This window comes from Lipophrys pholis (assembly GCF_963383615.2).
Source record: "Lipophrys pholis genome assembly, chromosome: 4".
NCBI lineage: Eukaryota > Metazoa > Chordata > Actinopteri > Blenniiformes > Blenniidae > Lipophrys > Lipophrys pholis.
This window is the reverse complement of record NC_137637.1, coordinates 7,965,354-7,991,134: the sequence shown is the minus strand read 5'-3', so window position 1 is coordinate 7,991,134 and position 25,781 is coordinate 7,965,354. Positions and strand designations below refer to the sequence as shown.

General features: G+C 45.5%; 1 protein-coding gene across 1 annotated transcript in view; it reads right to left on the bottom strand.

Moving 5' to 3' along the window:
- Window positions 1-25,781, bottom strand: part of cdk18 (cyclin dependent kinase 18) — a 133,111-nt gene that overhangs the window by 76,020 nt on the left and 31,310 nt on the right. The window contains exon 2 of the mRNA XM_080462386.1: window positions 5,579-5,713. Coding sequence (XP_080318512.1) covers window positions 5,579-5,696 — 118 coding nt within the window. The 5' untranslated portion in view covers window positions 5,697-5,713. The remainder of the gene's footprint in view (window positions 1-5,578; window positions 5,714-25,781) is intronic.

Below are 25,781 nucleotides of genomic sequence, written 5' to 3'. Positions count from 1 at the left end.
ATATAGAACTCCACTGGACCGGAAAAACATTTACAAGAAATCATTCATCCTCTCTGCTATAACTGTTTTAAACAACACAAAATGGGCTGCACTGTTTTTATCTGTTGTGTGTGTGAATGGGTTTGTAAGTGTTTTTTTAATTGTGATAAGCAGCATCAAAGAAGAATTTCTGTTTTTCCTAAAGAACACACAATAAAGTTTGTGGGTGCATTGATCTGAATGAGGTTAAATACTCAGAGTTTTATTGGTTATGAAATGGTTTGTTTAGCCACGGAATGCCCTGTTGAAATCTACAAAAAGCCCTTAGAAATATTAACCTGGCTTTATGTTTTATTGAGCAGCCTCAGATTTCACATCATTCATTCACACAATGAAGTTCAAAATTTTTAAACAGTTTAAGTCCATATTTTGATCTCCACTCTGAAACACTGGATATTTTTTAACACACATTCTGGATTTTAGGTACAAACTCTTTAAATACACTCGTGCCTCCACTCACTCCACCATCCAGGTGTGACAGCTGCCTCTGTCTCTCCCATAAACTCTCAGAGCAAGAAGGAGAATATCGACCCTCGACCATGAGATCAGAGATGAGGAGCAGATCCTGGACTCTTGGTTCCGCTATTGCCACCGCCACAACCAAAGCTGAACAGGACTCAACGGTCCCGTGCCGACGGTCCCGTGCCGACAGTCCTGTGCCGATGGTCCCGTGCCTGGCCGCGGCTCCGGCTGCTCACCACCGGGGTGTGCTGGGAGATAATCCCAAAGCTCTGGCTGCTCCACTCCAAGACAGAAAGAACTGTGGACTTTGGGCCGTGGGGGTAAGAAGGTTGGGAGACGTGTCTGTTCCCTCTTTTGCTGAAATCTATCCAGCTGTCAAACAAGTTCACCATCTTGGACGAGCTGGATTTCCCTCCACTCGGCGGTCATCACTCCTCTTCATCGTCTCCATAGTCCGATGGCCGTCCCCCCTCAGGTATGTCCGAATCATCTGGGCTGCCTGATGGCCTCAACTAACGACAACAGATGCCCTCGGCCCGACACGGATGTGCGCTGTTTCCCCCGCAGCCCGGGGCGTCGGACCCAGCGCTCAGGCTGGCTGTGAATGGGCTTCAAACAAAGTCCTGTTCTCTGCTAAGAGGACAGCTGTGGCCCCGGCTAAAGCTCTTCTCATCTCGGCTGACTTTGCTCTCGCTGAGGTCCACATTTATGTATGTTTGTATTATGTATGTTTTTATTTGGTGGTATGTTTTTACCCCATGGGACTGCAGATGGAAATGAGCTCTGAGCTAAATCTGGCATATTTACAGCACTGTGTGTCTGTTCATCAATATAAACTGTCCCATTCAAATAAATTGATAAATGAAATGAAAAAAAATGAAATGACACTGTTCGGAAATATCACCGATCTTCTTCAGGCAACAGCCGCCGCAGGTTGCTGCAGGAAACTGTTATGCAGCGGTCAGGTTCTCATCTTCAGGCTGAGGCTCCTCCTCCTTGCACACCTGTGCAGACTCTCCAGCATGAGCCGCCTTCCTCGGTTCAGGGGGAGAGGGACAACCATCACCATGTTTGCCCTGTTAGTCCTTAGCCTTCATTGCCCAGCCCTCTTTGCCCTCCTATTACATTCATTATCGGAGATTCCATAATCAGGAATGTGCGTTTCTTCAATGCAATTACACACTGCTTCCCTGTTGCCACAGTCCCCGTCATACTGGATGAACTCCTTTATTGAGAACTTTAATCTGTTTTGTGATCGATCCTCACTCTTTAAGAAAGATGGAATTCACCCAATTAAGCATGGCAGTGAAAAGCTTTCCAACAATATTCAGTATGCAGTCTGGGATGGATCTCCCTCTCCAAAACCCCCCTCTGCCCCTCCTGCCAAACCCCAGGACACCGTCTGACCCTCTAGCCCTCCTCACTGTGGAGGCCAAACTGGTTCTAAACATCAAAACATCCCTGGGATTATCAATCATACTGTCACTACACAGTAATCACACAGGAGCAGGTATCGCCAGGGAGCGAACACCTGTTACCTGCGCATTCTACCGCTGGCTTCTGCTGCAGCACCACCTACCGAGCTTTCTATAAAAGTGGCTCTGATAAATGCACGTTCCATTACCAACAAAAATTTTCTTCATCAGGACCTGTTCATTATGGAAAACTTGAACTTTTTATTCCTCAATGCAACTTGGCAGAGTTGTTCTGAATATACTTCTCTAAATGAACTCTGCCCCTCAGACTGCAGTTCCATCAGCTCACCGAGGCTCTCAGGCCACGGTGGAGGTCTTCTCTCCTTTGAACTCACAGTAACTAAAGTTGGCCGTGTTAACCCTTTTTCCCATATTTTAATCTACTGAGCTCCTGGCCCTTTGCGGTCGGATTTTAGTGAGTTCTTATCTTCAATTATAATTAGTGCTGTCAAAAATAACGCGTTAATTTAATTATTTGATTTGACACGTTTAACTCGTTAAATTTTTTTTGACGTAATTAACACGGTTTTGTTACTTCCGCTTTTATTTTTAACTCCCTTACCGGAGCAGCATGTGCAGCGTCTTTGGGCGTAGCACCGTCACAACAGAGCAGCACAATACCGAGTGGAATAATATGAAAGCAGAAAGTTTCACTTTAAAAAGTTCTCTGATTGCTGATCGAGAAAGTGAAAGTCATTAGCTTTAGCTGAATTTAACGACCACAGAAATAATTCTGCAGCAAAGCAGCAGGTTGCCATGTTGGCTGACCAGTATGCACGAAACATTTCCAAAGCTGGAGGAAATACTTGTAGGTAAAATATAAATTTCTCCTCTTTATCTCTTTCCCTGGCTCTCCTGTATACTGGGTGTGTGTGTGTGTGAGTGTGTGTGTGTGTGTGTGTGTGTGTGTGTTTGTGTGCGTGCTCTCTCTCTCTCTCTCTCTGTGTGTGTGCATGTGTGTGTGGATATTACAGTATATTATTGCCAATTTGTTCATGTAATAAGTTTACAACTTTGTTTCTAGAAATATTCAAATTCTCAAAGTGGTGGACCTGCATTCTAACAAAACCCAGACTTATGTTAGATATTTATTAATCAATTAATTCATGTTTTTATTATTTTGCTAATCTTGGAGAGAAACAGCATCACGCAAAGCTAAAAGGACGTCATAAAAATAGTCTTCGAATTTAAATATTATCTCTGTGTGTTGAGTCGATATTAATTCCGTGGTTTTGTCTGAATAAATATCCATTACAAGCTTCAGTCTTCAGTAGAAAAACAATGCGATTAATTGCAATTAATTACAGAAAATTGTACAATTAATTAGTAACATTTTTTTAATCGATTGACAGCACTACTTATAATGTTTGAAAATGTTTTATTTTTTGGGGATTTTAATTTTCACATTAATGATGATACTCTAAGGTTGCCGCAGCCTGTCTGGATATCACAGTCTTTTAACTTTACGCAACATGTTTCTGGGCCCACACACAAAGCTGGACATACTTTGGACTTGGCTTTTACTCATGGACTAACTATGGAAAACATTTGCCTTGAGGATTTACTTGTCAGTGATCATAAATGTGTCCTTTTTGACATTTCCTGTATTCTGAATATGCAACCACGTAACAACATGTCTCAATCTAGGCGCATCAAAAATAGACACACAGCTGAAAAATGTACTACCTTATTTGATGAGCATGGCCTTTCAGACTGTGATGATGTCCCAGAGCAAGACCCCCAGCTCCCCCAGCTCCCCTTGAGCGCTGCTCTGTGCGGTTGCTACCGATGGGTCAATCGGTACAAATTTCCCCTCAGGGATTAATACAGTGCTATAAAATAAAATCCACCCATTTTCTCCCATTTATCCGTTTCGCGGGGGTGTCAGTCTGAGCACTGTCACCCAGATCACATTGCACCGATTAAGAACCTTTCCTACAGGTGGTGAGCCCACGGGAAGGTGGCACCCAACATGGGACACAAACCCACTACCTTGAAATTTCAAGTCTCATGCTCTATCAACTGAGCTGGCCGGGGGCTGGCTAGAAAATAAAATTAAAAATTGAATAAATAAACCCTGGTGGAGCTTTTACACAGCAAGCGCTCCTTCATTCTAGACATGATTGCTCCCCTCAAACCTAAAATCATTCTTCTGTAAAATCCTCACAAGTCAATTCACTGTCTCAGGCGTGTAGGAGGACAGAGCGTTTATGGAAATCCACGGAACTACAGGTCCACCGGCTGCATCAAAATCCATGGTGATTGTGCATTTGAAGCTCCAATATTCAGTATTCAAAGCTGTGGAATGCTCTTCCACTTCAGCGACTCAATCTGTTGACGCAGTGAAACACATTTTTATTTAGGCAGACCTTTGACCTGAAGCTGCTCAATAAAATGATTTTGTATAACTATGTGATTTTGCTTGCTTCTATATTTTCAATGATCTTATCTGTTTTATTTTTTCTGTTTTTATTGTTGTAAAGCACCTTGTGACTCATGTCTGTGAAAGGTGCGTTATAAATGAAGTTCTATTCTATTCTATTCTATATTCAGTCGCTAATTGCTATTTCTTTTCTGTTCACAGTAAGACATTTGACACTTATTGTTTTGCCAGTTGATGTTCTCTTGAACATTAAAAATTGTGTTTATGTTGTCATTTAAGCAATGACATACTTTGCTTCGGTCTTCAAAAGGGAATTTGTGACCACTTAGCTTAATTTTATTAGCTATTAATGATCTTCACTTATATAGTGCTTTTCAGCTGCTATATTCCTTAATCACATCCAACATTCACACATTGGAGGCTGCAGCTATGCAATTTGGGGTTCAGGGTCTTGGACACTCTGAGGACACATGGAGATGGGAATCAACCCTGCAACCTTCCAATTGGGAGACGAGCGCTCTACCAACCGAGCCATGCTGCCAGATATCTGCTTCGATGTCATACAAGGTGCAGCTTTGGTCAGTCTGAGGCTCCATTTATGCGACAACATTTCAAATGAAAACACATCATTTTGGCATTTCTGTTTCACAAATGTCTGTGTTGACATGGCAACATTCTGAAAACGATGTCTGTTTACACATAAATGGCAGAAATGCTGAAAACGATGTAGTTAGCATATTGGGCCACCAATGATGCTGTTTTTTTGTTTTCTTAGTGACTCTACATACACATGCATGCTTTCAACATTAACAATGAGAGGACATGGACATTCTAGTGGACAGACAGTTCACTGGCCGCACAGTGGTGTATTGGAAAGATTTCTCATTGAACTGTTGCTTCCTGTCACTTCGAAAAGACTAGTTGAGTTAGTTAAGTTAATTGGTGTTTGTAGTTTCCTTCCAGGCATGCATGGATTTGACCAAATGTAGCTCAGACTATCCCCAGGCCTGTTGAATCTTACTCTGGTTTAGGAAAATAGCAGGATGACCTTACTTTCTAGTTGGCACGACAGTCATTTGTTACCACTCTGGGTTCAGTTCTGGGCTGTTGCACCTTGGCCCAGCATGGGCTTTGTTTTTGGATTCACTTTTTCTTGTTCATTATCCGTGGTGTGAATGGGTAGGTGAGTGTGGGGATGAATTCTTGGTGGGACTCTCACCCTGAGTGTGGCGTATGTTGAGCTGATTGATCTGCTCGGTGAACTCGTTCTCCTCGATGGTCTCGGTGCGAGGAACCGACAGCGAGAAACGCCTCTTGAAGTTTTTCATCTTGTTCATGGTGCTGAGGGCAGATTCTGAGAGGGGCAGAGAAAGAACAAGCTTCACCAAAAAGTTACTTTCAATCCAGCAGGTCTTTGTTGTTTTTCTCAGAGAAAAATTCACAAGATCACAACGACACAGAGGTTACAAAGGAAAGTCTATCATTTCAATGTGAAATGCTTTAAAGAGCAGATGTTAACACAGAAAAGAAGATCAATAAAAGTGTGAACACGCGCTGCTCCAGTCTGCATGACCGGAGCAGCAGAGTGCTGTAAGACTGATGGATGTTTGTGTGGAGCTTAACAGCAGCCTCCGTCATCTGATAATGAGGCAGAAAGCAGCAGGAAAGCAGCTGATCAATATGCATGGCAGCTTACACAACCACAGTTTGTCTCCTGCTCTTTTTTTGTTTATCACTGTTCTTTTCCTTCCCCACTTTTTCTCTCTGGTATGTACTCTGCAGATGCTGGTGTCTCGGGGGTCTCTGTGATTGCTTTTACAGCCACGGATTTGTGCTTGTGTGTGTTCCTGCTCATTACCATGAAACACTGAGGGATGTGAGCAGCGGGCTCGATTAGAGCGGGCTTCCACTTCCAGTTATTTTTAGGCCTTGGCAGTTCATTGGGGTATTATTGTCTCGTAGGAATCATTGCGTATTTTCACATTATAGTGCCTGTTGCAGGTCAAATGGCTGCCTGAGCCCTGCCAAGAAAATCCTGTGAACAGGCACACATTACCACATAGACTGAAATACATGCATGTTCTATTTCAAATTGAGTGATGCCAGTCAAACATGGCTATCAGTACATACTGCCCCAAGAAACATTAACCTAATGCAGATTTATCTGTATGGCACATTTCTGGTCATTTTTTGGTCCAAAAACAATGAGCAGTCCATATTCTGGACTGAAGCTTTTTAAAAACAGTCAAGCTCTGTTGTTGTGTATACAGCAGAAATGCTGCTAATGCATAAGCTCACCACGGCCATAGTCACTAGAAGTTCTGCACTTGCTCAGTAGCTTGACAATCAGAACAATGTTTCCTCCATGGTGTCATGACTTCCAGTCCATATTCTCTTGTAACTTGGTGGTTTTATTTTGAGTGTCACCATAATAACAATCCAACTTAGTCGTCTGTCCACTAGAATATCGGTGCACTCCCATTGTTCATGTTTAGAGTGTATTGCTGTCTGCACATGTGTGTGTGGTTTCATTACCAAAACAACAACATCATTTTCAAAACGTTTTGGTGCACATGTGATACTTTTCTGAAACGGAAACGCAAAAACAATGTCATGTAAACGAGGCCTGATATTTCTGATGCAATTCCAGCAACGTCTTTGTTAAAAGTACCAAAGAAATTATGATCATAATAATAAATATGGTTATACGCTGTTCATCTGCTACTAGTGTAATTTCTGCATAATTCCAATCATATTTCACATCAAGAATGAAGAGCTGAGTTGTCCTCTGTTGAAAACAGTGAGTATGGTACAACAGAGATAAAACTAGGAGTCGTAGCATTCCCCAAACACTTGCATTAAGATGGACCAGCTCACACTGCATGTACTGAGTGTTCTTGGATGACCACTGTGACATCCCTTTAGAGTTTCTCTGTAAGACTGGATGACAAGCTACAGCGGCAGTGCTGCAGGCTAATGGAATCAGTTAGAAAATGCATTAGTTATCCTTGGAATGCTTCAGTGAAAAATAATTAGAAACAGGTGCACATGATTCTGGATTAATGATTAGCATAATCTCATTTAATGATGCTTATTAAATCTTGATTTGATACAGTTGGAAATCAGTGAAGCTACAATATGTGGATTTTTCATGGAGAATGTATTGTACCCAGTGACAGGTAATGTGACTGATGGTAAGTAGCTGGAGTTCAATATATTGTAATAAGGAAGATGCTGCTCTCATGTGGTTAGTAACTAACAACTGTTTGGTATTTGCAACTAAGACTGGGATCCGTCTTCCACCTATTCGAGCATGCATGGGTGACATAACTACTCTGACCATTACTACAGCATGAACCAGGCAGCTACTTGCAAAACTGCAGGAGAGCATCAAGCGAGCCCAGATGACAACAAAGTCGGACAAGTCATGAACCATCTTAGTTAAAGGAGAGCTGGAAAATTTGAAGCTTGCATTGATACCAACCCAATACCAACAATGTCTGAGCAATCTGTCAAAAGCCTGGGCAGATGGTTACGATGCAAGGCACAAGAACAAAGACCAAATACAGCAACTAAGGCTGGACATCACCAACGGTCTGGAAACCATCAGCAAGAGTCCACTGCCAGGGAAGCTCAAACTATGGTGACTGCAGTATGGACTTCTCCCTCAGGTGATGTGGCCACTCACAATATACAAGGCATCAATAACAACTGTGGAGAAGATGGAATGAACCATCATTTCCTATATGAAGAAATAGCTTGAGGTCCCACGCTGTCTGACAAACACTGGTCAATTTAGCCATAGTCCCACCAAAGCAGAGCATGCCAGAGCAGGGTGGAGCAGGAGGGTGTGGTACGGCAAAGCGCACCCAGGCCCAACTCTGTAGATGGGGTTGAGATTATTGCGTGTTTGTGTTGGGCGAAGAACGTGGAAGTGGCCGGTGGTGTCTGACTGCAGCTCTGCGGTGGTCCGAGTAAAGCCTTGATGCTCCAATCAACCAGTGTGCGCAAAGCGGCGTATGAAAAATACAATGGTAGGGTTTACATACAATTAAATATTTAAATATTGTGAGCAAGTTGAGAGTGACGATTGTCACTACCAATCAACAGACGGCTGCGTTGTTGGTCCTCCTTATGAGACTCGTTCCTCAGTGCTAGGTACCTCAACAGAGGGGTGACAAAAATCATGACTGGTGGTTACGTTTTTTTCCGTACCATCCACAAATTTTGTCAGTGGGGCTGCACAAAAACCCGTCCTGCCCTGTTCCATCCCGGCACAAATGGGTGGGTCTGTGGCTAATGCCAAAGGGGTCCTTGAGCTGCCTTTCAGGAGCCTCACCAAAGAGTACAAGTGCTCTAAAGAAAGACTCCAGATGAGTCTGAAGGATGCAGAGAACAGACCATCAGCAATGCTGCACCTCCCCTGATAGAATAGAATTTTAAATACTGTATTACTGCTCATTTTTAAAGCCCTGAATGGTCTGGCTCCTCCTTATATCAGACTTGTTAAGTCTGTATAAGCCAGACCGTTGTCTGAGATCCTCTGGCAGGGGCCTACTGATGGTTTCTAAAAGAAGGCTCATCACCAAGGGTGACAGAGCCTTTACTGTACAGGCCCATCGGCTCTGGAATTCCCTGCCGGAGGAGATCAGACAGGCAAACTCACTGTCCTGTTTTAAGTCTGGTCTTAAAACTCATTTTTATCACTGGGTTTTTATAATCTAAAGCTCTTATGTTGTTATTGTTTCTTTTCTGTTGTCTATTTTATTATTGGAAATCTTTATTGTGGTTTTAAATGTAAAGCACTTTCTAACTTTGTTTCAGAAAAGTACTATACAAATAAAGTTATTATTATAACCGGATGAAAGTGGACACCATCAGGTGCAGTGCAGCATGCTACATCAGCCCTGAGGCACAACAACATTTTGGGGCATGTCTAGCTGGGAAGGCTTTGGCCTTGCTGCAAGTAAGCCAATCTGATGTAAGGCCTCAACATCAGAGAGAAGGAAAATGGTGGTTGTAGAGGTGCGCTATCAGGAAGAGGCTGAAAGAAGTGCAAAAGGTGCCTCTCTTGCCAGACAGGGACAATGTGCAAAGTGGGAAGTCCTGGAGACAGTATATTTGATCTTACAAAGTCGTTTCCTCCTTTTACTATTCTACCTCATTCACTCAATGAAGAGCAGCCTATCTTTCAGCTTCAAAATATATCAGCGGCTGAGGTAACCAAAATGATCTCTGTCCTTAAAAACTCAAAAGCCAGGGATGTGAATGTATGGACACCAACTTTTTAAGAACTGGGTGGGTGGTGACTCAATTAATGAAACATCTTGAAAAAAGAGTCCCTCCACTGCATAGAATGCATTTTTTTCCCGGCCAAATCACTCTACAGAAACAGCAAACCGCTTTGTCATTGAAAATAAAAATAAAAATTAGACAAAAACCCCTATGTCGGTACTATGTTTTTAGATCTCAATAAGGTGTTTAACACAGTTAACCACCAAGTCCTCTTGAATAAGCTCACGTTTCAATTTCTCAGTGGACTCCTTAGCATGGTTTCACTCTTATTTGTGTAACAGAACACAGCGTGTCTCTACAAATGGAGAACAATCCCAGTGTCTCAGCAGTGATGTTGGAGTCCCATAGGGTTCTGTGCTTGGGCCTTTGTTATTTTTGTTATATATCAATGACCTACCAGATGTCTACCCTGAGCTTAATATATTGATGTATGCTGATGATGCTGTGCTGTTCATCCAGGGCGCGGATGCTAGGACAATTGCTGCCAACCTCACAAATGGACTAAGCAAAGTGCATGACTGGCTTCAACAAAGTTGCCTCATACTCAACTCAAAGAAAACAGTCTGCATAATGTTCAGCTAAAAAACAGTGAAACAACCATCAACACAAGTCAGATCCTTTGTGTTCTTGGATGGTGAAGAGTCGGAGTTGGAAATCCAGTTCAAATATCTTGGGCTCATCCTGTACTCCAATCTCACGTTCAAAAAAAATATTAAAAAAGTCAGAAATATAATAAAATTTTACTTAAAAATTGTGTTTACAAAATTCTTTTTACATCAGAGAGCTTACAGTCCATGGCAGAATTCAACTGAAGAGGCCTATGAGCGAAGGAAAATGCGCTTTAGTGCAGTAGATACTCGACTACAAGGATGTAACACAACAGTCTATCCAGTTGAAGTGGGATGTAGAGGTTTTGTGGCTTTGTCCACCATTAGGTCCGCTGAAAGATCTTTGAATCCATGGACAATAACTAACCGTAGTTTATTAATCCCCTTGGGGAAATTCCTTTTCAGGTTACAGCACTTCAGGGAGCTGATTGGGATCAAGGGTCTTGTTCAAGAACCCACAGTGGTGGCCTGTCCACCATGGGGATTGAACCTGTGACCTTCCGATCCCAAGTCCTCCTCTCAGGCTCTGCGACAAACAGATCAGTATCTGTGTGGCCAAAAAAAGCAGCTAGTGTATATGGACCAAGCGAAAGGACCCTGGCAGGGCTCAAACATCACCAACATAACGTGCTCATGAATCTCCCTCCCCCTTCCCCCACAAACCTGAGTTAAATAATCTTTTTCCCACAGCTTTGACTTTTGGTGGCTCAGTAGGTAGAGGGGGTTGTCTTTCAACCATTGGAGGTTCAATCCTCCTTCTGTCCAAAGTGTGGTTGAGGAAGACCCCGGACTCTAAACTGCACTGCCTGGATGGACTGAGCATCTTGCATAGAAGCTGTCGCCATTGGTGAATGTGGCTGACATCATAAAATGGAAAATAGTAAATGGACTTCACACTGTATATACGTAGTGCCTTACATCTGTGAGAGCAGCCCCAAATTGCTTTACATAGCTCATCAAATTCAACCATTCACAAACTCATTCACACACCACTGAAGGCTGCAGCCATGCAAAGCGCTGTCACACAGCATTATGGAAGGCTATGAATCACTGATAAAGCGCAATATAAGCTAGCTCTTTTTACTTTTACGCAATCAGCTCCTACATTGTGTGTGTTTTTTTTAAAGACATTTTTTTGTCAACGCAGAAACACTTCAATCTATTCGATAACTTCCTCCATCGACACATCTGTCACCATGATTTCACAATTCATTCTGTGATCTGCGGGGTTCAAGGCTGTTCTTTATACGTGTAAATCTCTCATTTGCCACCACACATTCTTGTGTGTGTGTGTGTGTGTGTGTGTGTGGGTGTGTGTGTGTGTGTGTGTGTGTGTGGTGGCACTCATGGTGTTGCCCTCTTTAAGCAACATTGTTTGGATGGAGCTCAGAGACACTGGAAACGCAACATTTTCAAAACGGCTCCCAAGGTGGAACTTTTTGAAAATGCAAAGGCTCAGATGGCAGAAATGCATCTACAAGCCATGACTGCAATAACTAGTTATTCTGCTCTTGCTCAATAGATTGAATACATTTTTCCATAGACTTTCTCTTTGTATGTGAAAAGTGGGAGGATAATAATGCATAGGTTCTATTTCATCCTTTCAGACCGCCAGAGGCGGTGCTTAAAGCACTGGATGTTCCATCTCGCGCATGCGCAGGTCGAGTAATTTATATCAACAAAGTCACCCGTGACCCCTGGATGACCCGGAGAGTCTATATCGACCGGCGTCATCAGGTGATCTGTTCCTTTCTATCTTCTCTGCGATTACGATAGCAGGTCGGTGTTTCCTATTCACAGCTCGTCGCTTGTAGCTTCATAACCTTAAGGTTGGCGCTGCGAGTATTCTCGTCCGCTCGAAGCTGCGACTCGCTGTTTTCCCTTTTCCAAGTGTGGCTGTGTTACCACAGTCCGCGGCAGGTGAGAGCGCCGCTTGACTACGGTAACCAGTTACCAGGGGCTGCCGGAGGTGGTGAGTACTGCGCACGTATTATCATCGGCGGATCGCCTTGTGATTGTGTGCTAACTTAGCCTCGGTGGCTACGCCGCTGTCTCTCCTCTGTGTATTAAACAGCTAAGATTACTCTGCTGTGTTGCTGAGTGGTTACCTGACCGGTGGATTCGCTGTTGTGTGGGTCCGACGCGGTCTCCCGGCTCGCTGCCGCTACCAGCGGACCGGTGGGTTAGCGCAGCTTGTACGCTGAGCGATGAGCTGCAGTTTAAAAAAATTCTGTTGAGGTTGCTCCAGTCACATTCACTGGGCATATAGTGACTACTCTTGGCCGGTGTGCTCGCCGGCTTGAGCATAGCTTCGACGTCGAAGTGAAAAAAAAAAAAAAAAAGGGACGGCGTGTGCCTTTCTCGCTCACACCTCCTTGTCAAAATTAAATTAATAATAGTTATTAATATAACTACTTATTAATATAATTAAGTGAATAAAGACTGATATATCTATATATTAGTAATCTTATCAATAGTTGCTAATATTAATACGACTAATAATTGGGATGGACGGCCATATGTGTGTCTCCTGCATGGCCCCCCTTCAGGCAGATGATGGTCATGATCGGTGTCTAGCTTGTCTTGGCATTGACCACCTAAAAGAGGGGGCTTCCAATAATCCGTGCATGAACTGCAGTTTTATGCCTTATGCTCTGCGACTCTCCAGGTTGGCTGAGGCAGAGGGCTCAATGGACCTGCGATCTTCAGGTCGAGCGGCTGGCGGTCCTAAGTGCGCAGCCGCCGGTGCTAAGCGCGCCGGTGCTAAGCGCGCCGCCACAGCGTCAGGCATTCCTCCGCGGAAAGCGAGGAAGGTAGACGCTCTGGCTAACAAGGTGGATGCTCTCACCACCGAGTTTGCGCAGATTAAGGCCATCTTGCTTGGCCTGCACACGGAACCCAGGGCGCCAGACTTCGTGGTTAGCCCCGTCTCGGGGCCATCCCACCTCCAGGAAGAGGATGCGCTGTCCACGGCAGCATCCTGTACCCTGTTTGGTGATACTGGCGGGGATGGGCAGGATGAGGTTGCCTCACAGGCTTCTCATGCCCTTACAGAGGGTTCCAGTAGGAGCTCCTCCTTAGGATCAGGGTCTAGCCGCGGCACGGTGCAGCCCGCAATGCGCACAGCCTGGGCGCGCCTGGGGGTGGATGAGGCCCCCGTCCCCACCCGAACGGTGAATGCTTTCTTCAGGCAGACCCCCACCCCCCCGACCTTTGTGGTGCCTCCCTCTGACCCCTACATTGCGGAGCTCCGCAGATGCTGGCCGGACTCAAGGGTTCTTTCCCATCACACAAGCGATGGCAGGGCTCTGGCAGCCATGCACAATGCTGGCAGCTATGGGTTAGAACAGCTAGCTCCAGTTGAGCCTGCCATTGCAGCACTGATAGTTTCGCCGGATGAGGCCGTGAGACCAGATGCATGCTGCCCCCGGCCTCAGTGCAGATTGACAGACGATTTGTTGACCCGCAATTATAACATTGCTGCCCATATGGGACGTCTGGGTAATTCGCTGTCACACCTGGTACTGGCTCTGTCACGTACTTTTCAGGACTACGGGGCGGAGCCTTCGGCCCAGTCCCTCAGTGATGCTTCACTGCAGACATTCGGATTTATGACCAGGGAGTTGGGCAGGCTGATGTCAACGATAACGTTAACACGTCGCCAGGTCTGGCTGGCACAGTCCCCTCTATCCGAGTCATGCCGCAGAACACTACGTTCTCTTCCGGTTGTACCGGGCCAGACATTTGGCCCAGCGGCATTGCAGGCCTTGGAGCGTAGCCTGCAGGTTGGCCAAGCAAGGCAGCAGTTTGCCAGTCTGCGCCGGGCACCCACTGCCCCTCCTAGGCAGGGACAATTGGCAGCAGCGGGGGCATGTCACCCACGGCTGTTCGCTCGCCCATCCGGGCAGTCCAGGGGCCCGCAGGTCACGGTGCCGGGTTTTCGGCAACACCTTGCAGCAGCGCGTCCATATGCCCAGGGGCCTAGGGGTTCTGGACCAAGTCGCCGCCCCCCCAGGGCCCCAAGAGGCAAGGGGGGCGGAACCTGAACCTCAGGGGCCGGTCGTTGGACACTTTTCCCAGGAGCAACTCCACAGCTGGGAAGAGCAGACCACAGACCCTTGGGTGGTGTCCACGCTTTCCAAGGGTTACACGTTACAGTTCCGACGCCGGCCCCCTACCTTCAGCGGGATCAAACGCACTGTGGTCAGAGATCCCGTGAAATCCCTCGTGCTAAGTCACGGGGTGGCCACCCTTCTCGGAAAGGGTGCCATCGAGCGAGTAAAACCAGAGGCTTACCTCAGTGGGTTTTACTCCACTTACTTTCTGGTGCCCAAGAAAGAGGGCGGATTTCGCCCAGTCCTGGATCTAAGGGGTCTGAACCGGTTTCTCAAGGTTCTCCCCTTCCATATGCTGCGAGTGGCAGACGTTCTTCAAACTGTCTCAGCAGGAGACTGGTTAGTGACAGTGGATCTGAAAGACGCATACTTTCACATTCCCATTGCCCCTCGTCACAGACAGTTCCTTCGTTTTATGTTCATGGACAAGGGTTATCAGTTCAGGGTTCTGCCGTTTGGGCTCTCCCTGGCCCCACGTATATTTACCCGGTGTGTGGCAGCTGCTCTGTCACCGTTACAGGACAGCGGAGTAACGATACTCCCCTATCTGGACGATTGGCTTGTCATTTCCCCAACACGGGAGCAGGCGTTGAGGGACACTGCGGACTCTCCTCGCTCACGTGGGCAAGCTGGGCCTCAAGGTGAATTATGCCAAGAGCAACCTCGTACCTGGCCAGGTTGCGAGGTATTTAGGGCTGGTGCTGGATTCCTCATTAATGCGAGCTTCCCTCTCTCCAGAACGGGTCTCCACAATCTTGGGCCTTCTACGGCGTTTCCAGCGCGGCAGCCTCATGCAGTATGGCCTGATCCTGCGGCTCATGGGGATGCTGGCCTCGGCATCCATGGCCGTACCACTCGGGCTTCTTACCTTGCGCCCCCTTCAGGTATGGGTGAACAGCCTGCAATTGGACCCCAGCACTCACCGGCACGAGGTGGTCAGGGTGTCTGCCCAGTGCCTCCTTACCCTCCGACCCTGGAGGGAAAGAGCTTACTTAATGTCAGGCGTACCCTTGGGGAGGGTAGCCTCCCGCCGGGAGGTTGTCGAGACGGACGCCTCTCTTGTCAGTTGGGGGGCAGTATGGCAGTCCAGGACTGTCAGGGGCCTGTGGAGTACCCAGCAGAAGCAACAGCACATAAATGTGTTGGAACTTCAGGCGGTATTCCTAGCGCTCAGGCATTTTCTACCTGTTCTAAAAGATCGGCATGTTCTCGTCCGGTCAGACAATACCTCAGCCGTGTACCACATCAACCACCAGGGCGGCACCAGGTCTCTGGCGTGTCTGCGGGTGGCACACCAGCTCCTCACGATGGCTTACCCCAACTTCCTGAGCATCCGGGCAATGTATGTTCCTGGTCTCGGGAACACTGCCGCGGATCTCCTCTCTCGTCAGAAACCTCCAACCGGGGAGTGGAGACTTCATCCCGAGGTGGTGACCATGATATGGGCCACGTTTGGCCGAGCAGCAGTGGACCTCTTTGCCTCAGAGGCAACGACCCACTGTCCTCTCTGGTTCTCTCTGAAGGAAGAGACCAGCCCCCTCGGGCAGGATGCCCTTGCGCATACCTGGCCGGACGGCCTACTTTATGCTTTCCCTCCACTCCCCCTCATACCAGCAACGCTTCACAGGGCCCAGCAGGGTGGTCACCGCCTGCTTCTGGTTGCCCCATGCCAGGAAGACCATGGTTCCCGCTGTTGATCAAACGCCTGCAGGGAACACCGTGGCGTCTTCCAGAGAGGAAAGACCTCCTGTCTCAAATCAATGGCCGCATATGGCACCCGAGTCCGGGTCGCCTGAAGCTGTTCTTGTGGCCCCTACAATTGAGGACCCACTTTTGGCGTCCTGCAATGGGGCAGTTGCCCACACGATTTTAAACTGCCGAGCACCGTCTACCAGGTTGCTCTACGCTAACAGATGGAAGCTATTTGTGGAGTGGTGTAACTCTCACAACGAGGTGCCAGAGACATGTTCAGTGGTGGCAAAACTGCGTTTTCTGCAGTCCATCTTTGACAGAAACAGGAGTACTTCCACCCTCAGAGTGTATGTGGCTACTATCTCGGCCAGTCATACCAAGGTGGATGGCCAGTCAGTGGGATCACATTATCTGGTCAAGCAGTTCCTGAAGGGGACTCAGAGGCTCAGACCGTGCCAGGTCCAGGAGCTGCCATCATGGAACTTGCAGGCTGTCCTTTAGTCGCTGTCCCAGCCGCTCTTCGAGCCGCTTGGACACGCTGATTTAAAATGGGTGTCTCTCAAGACAGCCTTCCTTCTTGCCGTGGCAACAGCAAAACGTGTGGGAGAGCTGCATGCACTGTCAGTAAGCCAGGCATGTCTGCGCTGGAAGGCGGATGGCTCTGGGGTGAGTCTTTGGCCAAATCCTGCATTTCTGCCCGAGCGGTTACTCCCTCACTATGTAAACCAGCCTATTGAGTTGGCTGCCTTCAATCCTCCGGGCTCCTCAGAGGGGAAGAGCGAGCCATCATCGCTGTTGTGCCCTGTGCGGGCGCTTAAGGCATACATGGGAGAGACGGCTAGCCTGCGAACAACAGACAGCCTTTTCGTCTGCCATGGAGGCTGTAGAAAGGGGACCGCGCTTTCTAAACAGAGACTCTCTCACTGGGTAGTGGAGGTCATTCAGCATGCCTATCGTGCACTGAGCATCCCGGTGCCTCAGGGCATAAAGTGCCATTCTACTAGAGGCATGGCTGCATCATGGGCCGCCTTGAAGGGCGTTCCCCTGCAGGACATCTGTGCTGCAGCGGCCTGGTCCTCATCCTGCACCTTTGGACGTTTCTATAAGGTGAATGTCGCTGGTGTACAGCCTGTGGCAGTGGCTGTACTGTCCACAGCTCCAGGCCTTGAGAAGGTGAGGATTCTTCGTGACCTTTCTGGTACAAGTCATCCAGCGCTTTAATCACCGCCTCTGGCGGTCTGAAAGGATGAAATAGAAAGAGAGTTACGTATGTAACTACGGTTCTATGAATCCTGGAAGACCGCCAGAGCATCCTGTCACTCAGTATCCTCGTGTCCTCGCGAGAAGATTTTGACAGGAACAGATCACCTGATGACGCCGGTAGATATAGACTCTCTGGGTCATCCAGGGGTCACGGGTGACTTTGTTGATATAAATTACTCGACCTGCGCATGCGCGAGATGGAACATCCAGTGCTTTAAGCACCGCCTCTGGCGGTCTTCCAGGATTCATAGAACCGTAGTTACATACGTAACTCTCGTTTTCGATAGCACTGTTCTTGACACTCAAAATTGCATTATTCATTCACTCCATACTTGATAGTGGTAAATTACATATGTAGCCACAGCTGCCCTGGGGCAGACTGACAGAAGATAATCTGCCAATCTGAGCCATCGGCCCCTCTGACCACCAACACCACTCACTCACTCTCACAGGCAGTTCGGGGTTCAGTGTCTTGCCCAAGGACACTTTGGGATGTAGGCAGGCAGAGATGGGAATTGAACCTGCAACCTTCCAATTGGGAGACAACTGCGCTACCAACCGGGCCATGCCACCCCATGCCCCCAGGATAAACCACAGAAACACACATGAGAAAAACACCATCCTTTAAAATTAGCATATTTCTAAATCATGTTGTCCTGTGTCACTTTTGCATAGAGCTGGAGTCATTAGCTGTGTTTATGCAAGTCTACTATTAAGCTATGAATGGAAAGATGCCATTAGGTAGTGATGTTTGAATGTCAGATGAAAATCATTGTGTCCTCTGGGCAGTGTTGTGCCTGAACGAGTTCAGTGAACGCTCGTTCATATTTTAGGCGAACGTGAACTGAACGTACTGTATTTCTGCCCAATGAACGTCACTGTGAGCGCGGTCATTCTGGCATTTGTGAACGGCGCCCTCACAGTCCAACGTTGTTGCAGAGAGTGCCAGATTTCCATAGAGGCTTCCAGTCAAAAACCTGGCGAAAGCACACCGTAAACATGCCTCAACATGTAGGGGGAAAACAGCCAATCTGGCAACAGCAGCCTCCACAGAGTTGCACCGCCGCATGCGTCATCAAAATACGAAGCATCGTGGCAAAAGTAATGGAAGACAGCAACACTACCTCAGACTCTGCCTCCACGATTAATACTTCATCTTCGTATGATTACCGTACTTTCTGGACGATAAGCCGTAACTTTTTTTTTTTTTTTACATGCTTTGAGTGGACGACTTGGCTTTTTAAGGGTAAACAAGCTTCATGCAACTGATAAGTGGGTGATGCGTTCATGTACATCACGTAACTTCGACATTTCGTTTTCTTTTTTCCCATTTTAAATTTGGTGGGTGCGGCTTATATTCAATAGTCCGGAATTCATGGTACTTAAAGTGTAGTGGTGGGAAGCTGCAGCTGGCTACCAGTGTAGACTGAATGGGTGGTAACAATAGGGAAACACCAGTATTCTGAGGGTAATAGCTCGCAGCAACATATTGGAGAAAAAAATAACTATAAACTAGTTCACTTTTAGAACAATTCCTTGCAGCGACAACATTTAAAGCTTTAGGATTATTACCATCATATGTCATTCTTTTTAAGTTTTATTTTAAATGTTCTATTCGTTCATTTTACTAAACCTGCTGATTGAGTATTACAACTCTAAATGGTCTAACTTATATAGCGCCCATTTGCTGACAACAACCCCAAGAGTTCAATAGAATCTGGAGCCCAACAAGAAGACTACAAAATGCCTGTAAAAAACACACTCTATAGAGAATTAAATATAGAACTGAAGCAGTAGAGAGCAAATACAAAAACTATTTAAAAACATTAACAACTATTTTATGAGTATCAAAATAAGAATTCTATAGCAAATTATTAGATAATAATAAAAACAATATGGAAAGCATTTAGAACACATTGAATAGTGTCATTAGAAACAGCTAAAAACAAAGTACTTAATATTTTACTTATAATGAAAAGGATATTGTTGATATGAATGATGTAGTTAATGAATTCAACAGGTATTTTGCGAATGTTGGACTGAATCTGGCAGAAAAAAATCAATAATCCTGGAGCAGATGATGGATGGAATAGGAATCCAAACTCATTGTTTCTCACTGCAGAGGAGGAGAGAGATTTAATAGATATTGTAAAGAAATGTAAAAGCAAGACATCACTTGACTGTGATGGTATGATATGACAATAGTCAAAAAGGTTATTGAAGCAATTTTTCATCCTCTTACATCTGCAATCTGTCATTCCAAACCGGTAAAATCCCAAAAGAAATTGAATCTGTGAAAGTCATCCCACTTTATAAGACTGGAGTCAGACAGCAATTCAATAACTCACAGACTGGACAAATGTATTGATAAACACAAACAGCTGTCTGAAAGCCAATATGGATTCAGATAATAAAGATCCACCTCAATGGCATTATTAGAAAAAATAGAAGAATTCACCAGCTCCATAGACAAAAAGAAATGTGCCGTAGGAGTGTTCATAGATCGAAAAAAAAAAAAGCATTTGACACTGTTACGTCTGCCCCCCCACCTTTTCTTTTTTGTTACTCTTACGGGCGCTTAGCCCCGTTGGGACTATTAGTGGTGGTGAACATATTCGGGTCTTTGGGATTTTCTCGTAAGTAATTGTTTCTGCTCCACCTATAAATAGGCTGGGCTTCACTCTCCCAATGTCTGTTCCTCTTTTATTCCTCTGTGCCGCTTGCTGGGAGGCGCTACGTTCTGTGCGCACTCCCGAGGTCGGCTGTTGCAGCTTGTGGACCGAACTTCCCAGTGGCCGGTGGGCTGGCCGAGGTTAGGGTTGTTTGGCGTGGCTGTACCGGCCATCCTGTTTTCATATTTTATTTTCTCTCCGGGTCTCGTCTGGGTTTCTATTTTTTTTTTCGCCTGGTGTCGGTACTAGTTCGGCGGCCCTGTTCAGGTTTGGGTTATTGCCGCACCTGTTTGTTGTGTTTGGCCGGGCAATCAGGCCTATCTTTAAGTTAAACTTTACCTCTTCCCTGTTTGTTTTTCTTTGACCGGTGGATGAGGCCTTCGTGAAAAGAAATCAACGAAAATAAACTAAATGTGTAAAACCTATCCATTTGTCTGCCGTGTCCTGAAATATGTTTCCTCCCTCTTTTTGGTCATAACAACACAATAAACCATTCAATTTTAATCGATAAACTGGGGCGTTATGGTGTCAGGGGTGTGGGTCTACTGTGGATGAAAAGTTTTTTCAGCAAAAGACAGCAGTTTGTGAAAATGGGGGATTTTCAGTCTTCATGCCTGGACATTGTTTGTGGTGTCCCCCAGGGGTCTGAGCTGGGACCTAAATTATTTATTCTTTATATAAATGACATCTGTACAATCTTTGAAATACTTCTTTTTGTTTTGTTTACTGATGACACAAACATTTTCTGTACGGGGAAACTTGGAACAGATCAGTAATGAAATCACACCAGAATTAAACAAATTTTAAAAATGGTTTGACATAAATAAGCTATCGCTAAACGTGGATAAAATGAAATTTGTGATGTGTTTGGGAATTATAAGTGGAAAACTGATGTAAAAGTTATGATAAAGGGTGTAAAAGTAGAGAGTAGTGTTGTGCTGATACCGATACCAGTATCGGGAGGGGGGGCTGATACCACACTAAAAGCTGGTATCGGTATCGGCAGGTGCGAAATATTAATGCGCCGATACGCAGCGCTGTGTGTTTTTCTCTTTCCCGACTCTCATGTTCATGTATTACCGTATCCTATTATTTAGTCATTTATCGTCTCCCACTTTAGACCTTCTTCCTCTCCATGTTTTCTCCTGCAACGTACCGCAACGCGACTTGAGGTTGTGCTGGAAAATTAATCGTTAAGAAGAATCGAACACATTTAAGGTGTACGATTCCGATGGAATTGGTCAATTGGAACAGGTTCTCAGTCAGAACCGGTTCTCGATTCCCATCCCTAGTCCTTACGCATGGATAGAGGAATGATGATCCTGTTCTGACACAGCACAAGGCCATGTGCCATGCTCAAGTCTGCTCGAACTGAATAGAACTGGGGGCAGCTTTCTTTAGACCAACCATTGTAGATAGTTTGAATCACCTTCTGCAGGACAGGATCCTGCTCAGTTTCCAACTGGATTTGTTTTAACATAGCATCAGAAGCAGGAAGTGAGGCCGTTATCATGTCAACATGCGCTTCCAACTCATCAGTTGCAGAGCTTGTCTGTGAGTCTGTAATGGGTGCTCGTGACAAAGTGTCAGCTGACACTATGTACTTTCCAGGTGTGTAGATTAACTCGAAATCATAGCGTTGCAACTTCATCATCATGCACTGGATTCTAGGGGACATGTCGTTGAGGTTCTTTTTGATGATCGAGATGAGTGGTTTGTGATCACTTTCAGCTGTAAAGGTAGGTAACCCATAAACATAACTGTGAAACTTTCCACACCCAAACACTAAACCCAGAGTTTCTAGCGCTGTTCAGTCTCTGTCATTGATCTCTAGACGCATATGCCACGGGCTGCTACTTCTCTCCATTTCCTTGAAGTAACACAGCCCCCCAACCCATCCTTGAAAGCATCAGTTGAGATCTTGGTTGCTTTAGATGAATTGAAGAACGTGAGGACGGGTCATTTTTGGGCGGGATACAAAAAGTAAAAAGCAACATTTTCTAAAACGGTTCTTATATTCATGTGTTTTCCCTACGGCAAATGTTCTGTTGAATTTAGTTTGTCTTGATTATCATCGTTTCTTTTAGACTTTTCCATTCATGTTCATGTCAAGCAGTCCAGTCAAACAGTGTGTTATGCTGAAGCAGCTCTCTGAGGCATGCAGTCTTAGCCATAAGATTCGGGATGAATTTACCTAAGAAATTTATCATGCCCATGACTCGCAGGACTCCTTTTTTGTCAGTGGGAGGAGGCATGTTGAAAATGGCTTGTACCTTTAACTTGTCAGGCTCCACCCCTTGTGCTGAGATCTTGTCTCCCAAGAAAGTAATTTCTGTGATCCCAAACTGACATTTCTTCTTGTTCAGTTTTAAACCACTCATCCGTACTCTTTGCAGAAGTTTCCTCAGTCTTTCGTTGTGTTGCTGACATGTATTTCCCCAGACTACCAAGTCATCAATGTAGACTCCGGTGCCTTCCAGATCCTCTATGATAGACTCCATAGCCCTGTGATGGGATGATGCCAAACGGGAGCCTCAGAATGCAGTACCTCCCAAATGGAGTGTTGAAGGTGCAGTACTTGCTGCTCTCTGGGTCTAACTTGAGGTGCCAAAACCCCTGTGAAGCATCCAGTTTGGTGAAATATTTAGCACCCGCCATCTCGCTGGTAATCTCTTCACATTTAGGAATCTGGTAGTGCTCTCTATTGATATTTTCATTCAGATATTTGGGATCTTGGCAGATTCTTATCTCACGACTTTTCTTTTTGACACAAGTGATGGAGTTGACCTAGTCAGTTGGTTCCTCCACTCTTTCAACTCCACTACCGGTTTGGCTCCAGTCTTAAGCTGTATATTGTAAGTGTGAGGTAATGTTCCTTGTCCCTTTAAAACATCTGGAAAGTCTCTCATGATGTCTGCATGTGGTTTGGGTATTTGTGTTGTTTGTCCATCATCTTTTTGTCACAGTTCATCTGGTAAATCCTCCTCACCAGCCCGAGGTGTTCAGAAGCTTTATCTCCTAGGAGAGATTCATGTCCATGTGGCACAACAACGAATAACAGGCTGTACTGCTTGCCTTTAGCTGTAACGTTGAGTCGACAATGTCCTTTTGTTTCAATTAACTGTCCATTGTATGCTTTCAAAGTTGTAGTTTTACCTGTTATGTTCTCAGGCAGGCCCTGCAAATTTCTCCACATGCGAGATAAATAAAGGGATATCTTATCTTATCTTTATGGGCTTCAAGATCATTCTCATTTATTAAGTTAGCATTAGCTCCTGTGTCTATCATAACTGTTACAATTGTGCCGTTAACAAGCAGCGGTGCAGTCCATTTGTCACTTTTCACTGTGTTGACAGTCTGGCTAGCATCCTCTTTGCTGTCCTTCCTTTGCTGGCTTGACAAATTCTTATAGCACTCAACAATGTCAGGTCTGTTTCTCTCAGCAACTTCTCTTAGCTTCATATCCATTCATTCATTCATTGTCTCCCACTTATCTGTTTCCGGGTCGCGGGGGCGGCAGTCTGAGCACTGACACCCAGATCACATTGCACCGATTAAGAACCTTCCTGCGGGTGGTGAGACCACGGGAAGGTGGCGCCCGGCGTGGGACACAAACCCACTACCTTGAGATTATGAGTCTCATGCTCTACCAACTGAGCTAGCCGGGGGACCTAGCTTCTGATCATTTATCCCAAACACAATTTGATCTCTGATCAGTGACTCTCTGAGATCATTGAAGCCGCATGACTGTACCTTTAGTTTGAGATCTGTGAGGAAGTTATCAAAAGACTCTCCCTGGTGCTGTATACGTGAGCGAAAGACGTACCTCTCATAGGTTTCATTCTTTTTAGCGAGGCAGTGTTCGTCAATAATTTCAGGACTACATCAAACTTGTCTTTGTCCTCTGGTTCAGCAAACACCAAGGTATTGTAGATTCACCTCACTTTCAATGTCCTCATCAAGTGTAGGCCAGAAAAATAAGCTTCTGGCAAGAGACTTCATCTTTACCATGCCCCAATGGCTGTCGTGTAACTCCGATAATAACTGGTTTTGTAGCTTCTCTGGAATGACCACTCGGAAACCCCAGTGCACACAACCATCCTCAACAGTGAGGTCAAACTTTCTTTTCACATACGGTTGTATCGCCTCATCCGGAACATATTTTGGCCATCCAGACATCACATAGTGCTTCACTTTAACCAGTAAAGGATCCCACTCAGTTTCTTGAGCAATATCATTTGCTGTTAACAGCAAACTGTCTACATAGGACACTCTGAACATGGGGTTTGATTTTGAAAAACTGTCATCTGATATCGGTAACCTCGATAATGCATCTGCATTTCCATGCTGCTCAGATGACTTGTACTGGATGTCATAAGTGTAAGCAGCTAAAATCAGGGACCACCTCTGCATTCTTGCTGCAGCTAACGATGGTACTCCTGTTTTTGGACTTAAAATCTTCAGTAGTGGCTTGTGGTCTGTTATCAGAGTAAACTTACGACCAAACAAATACTCATGAAATTTAATCACACCAAAAACTAGGCCTAACGCTTCTTTTTCAATCTGTGCATAGTTCTTTTCAGCTTTGGTAAGCATCCGCGAAGCAAATGCTATTGGTTTTTCACTTCCATCAGGCAATTTGTGTGAGATCACCGCACCTACTCCTACTGGTGAAGCATAACAAGCCAGTATGAGGGGCAGGTCCGGGTTGTAGTGTACAAGGACATGATTTGAAAGAAGCTGTTTCTTAGCCTCTTCGAATGCCTGTTGGCATGATGCTGACCACTCCCACTGAACTTCTTTCTGCAGTAGACCGGTCATAAGCGGCTATCATGGTAGAAAGATGGGGTATGAACTTGGCATAATAACTCAGAAGGGAGAGGAAAGACTTAAGTTCAGTCTTATTATTGGGACTGGCTGCCTTTGCAATAGCATCACACTTATCCTGCATTAGGTGAATCCCATCAGCATCAATGACATGGCCCAAGTATGTCACACTATGTTAAAAATAAGCACATTTCCCTTGGTTCACCCTGAGATTATGACGTTTCAGTCGCTCCAACACTTCTTCCAAGTGTCTCATGTGTGTTTCGTTGTCCTTTCCTGTGATTAAAATGTCATCTAAATAGCAGATAACACCATCTATGCCCTGCAGCACTTGATCCATCAACTTTTGAAAGATTGCAGGTGCACTGGCCACACCGTATGGCAGTCTGTTTACTTGATAGAGCCCTTTGTGAGTGTTTATAGTCAAGTACTGCTTAGAACTTTCATCCATCTCTACTTGTTGATAGGCTTGTGATAAATCCAACTTTGTGAATTTTTTGCCTCCTGCTAGCTTTGTGAACAAATCCTGTGGTTTTGGAATGGGGTACTGATCTACCTCCAGCCATGGATTTATAGAAACTTTATAGTCTCCACAGATCCTCACAGTCTGATCCATCTTAGGGATGTTTACAGTTGGCGCCGGCAATTCACTGTAGCTAACAGGTGTAATCACTCCCTCGGATTCCATTTTCTTTAACTGGGCCTCAACTGCCTCCCCGAGTGCATAGGGCACAGCATGTGGTTTACAGAACTTTGGAATAGCCCCTTCCACAACATGGAGTTTTGCTTTAATTCCTGTCACCTTCCCTAGAGTGGGTTGAAACATCTCTGGGTATCTGTCACATAATGTCTCCCAACTCTCAGATGCTACTCTCTGTAAACAAGACCAATCCAAATTCAGCCTCCTGATCCAATCTCTTCCTAATAACGCTGGACCGTTACCATTTACT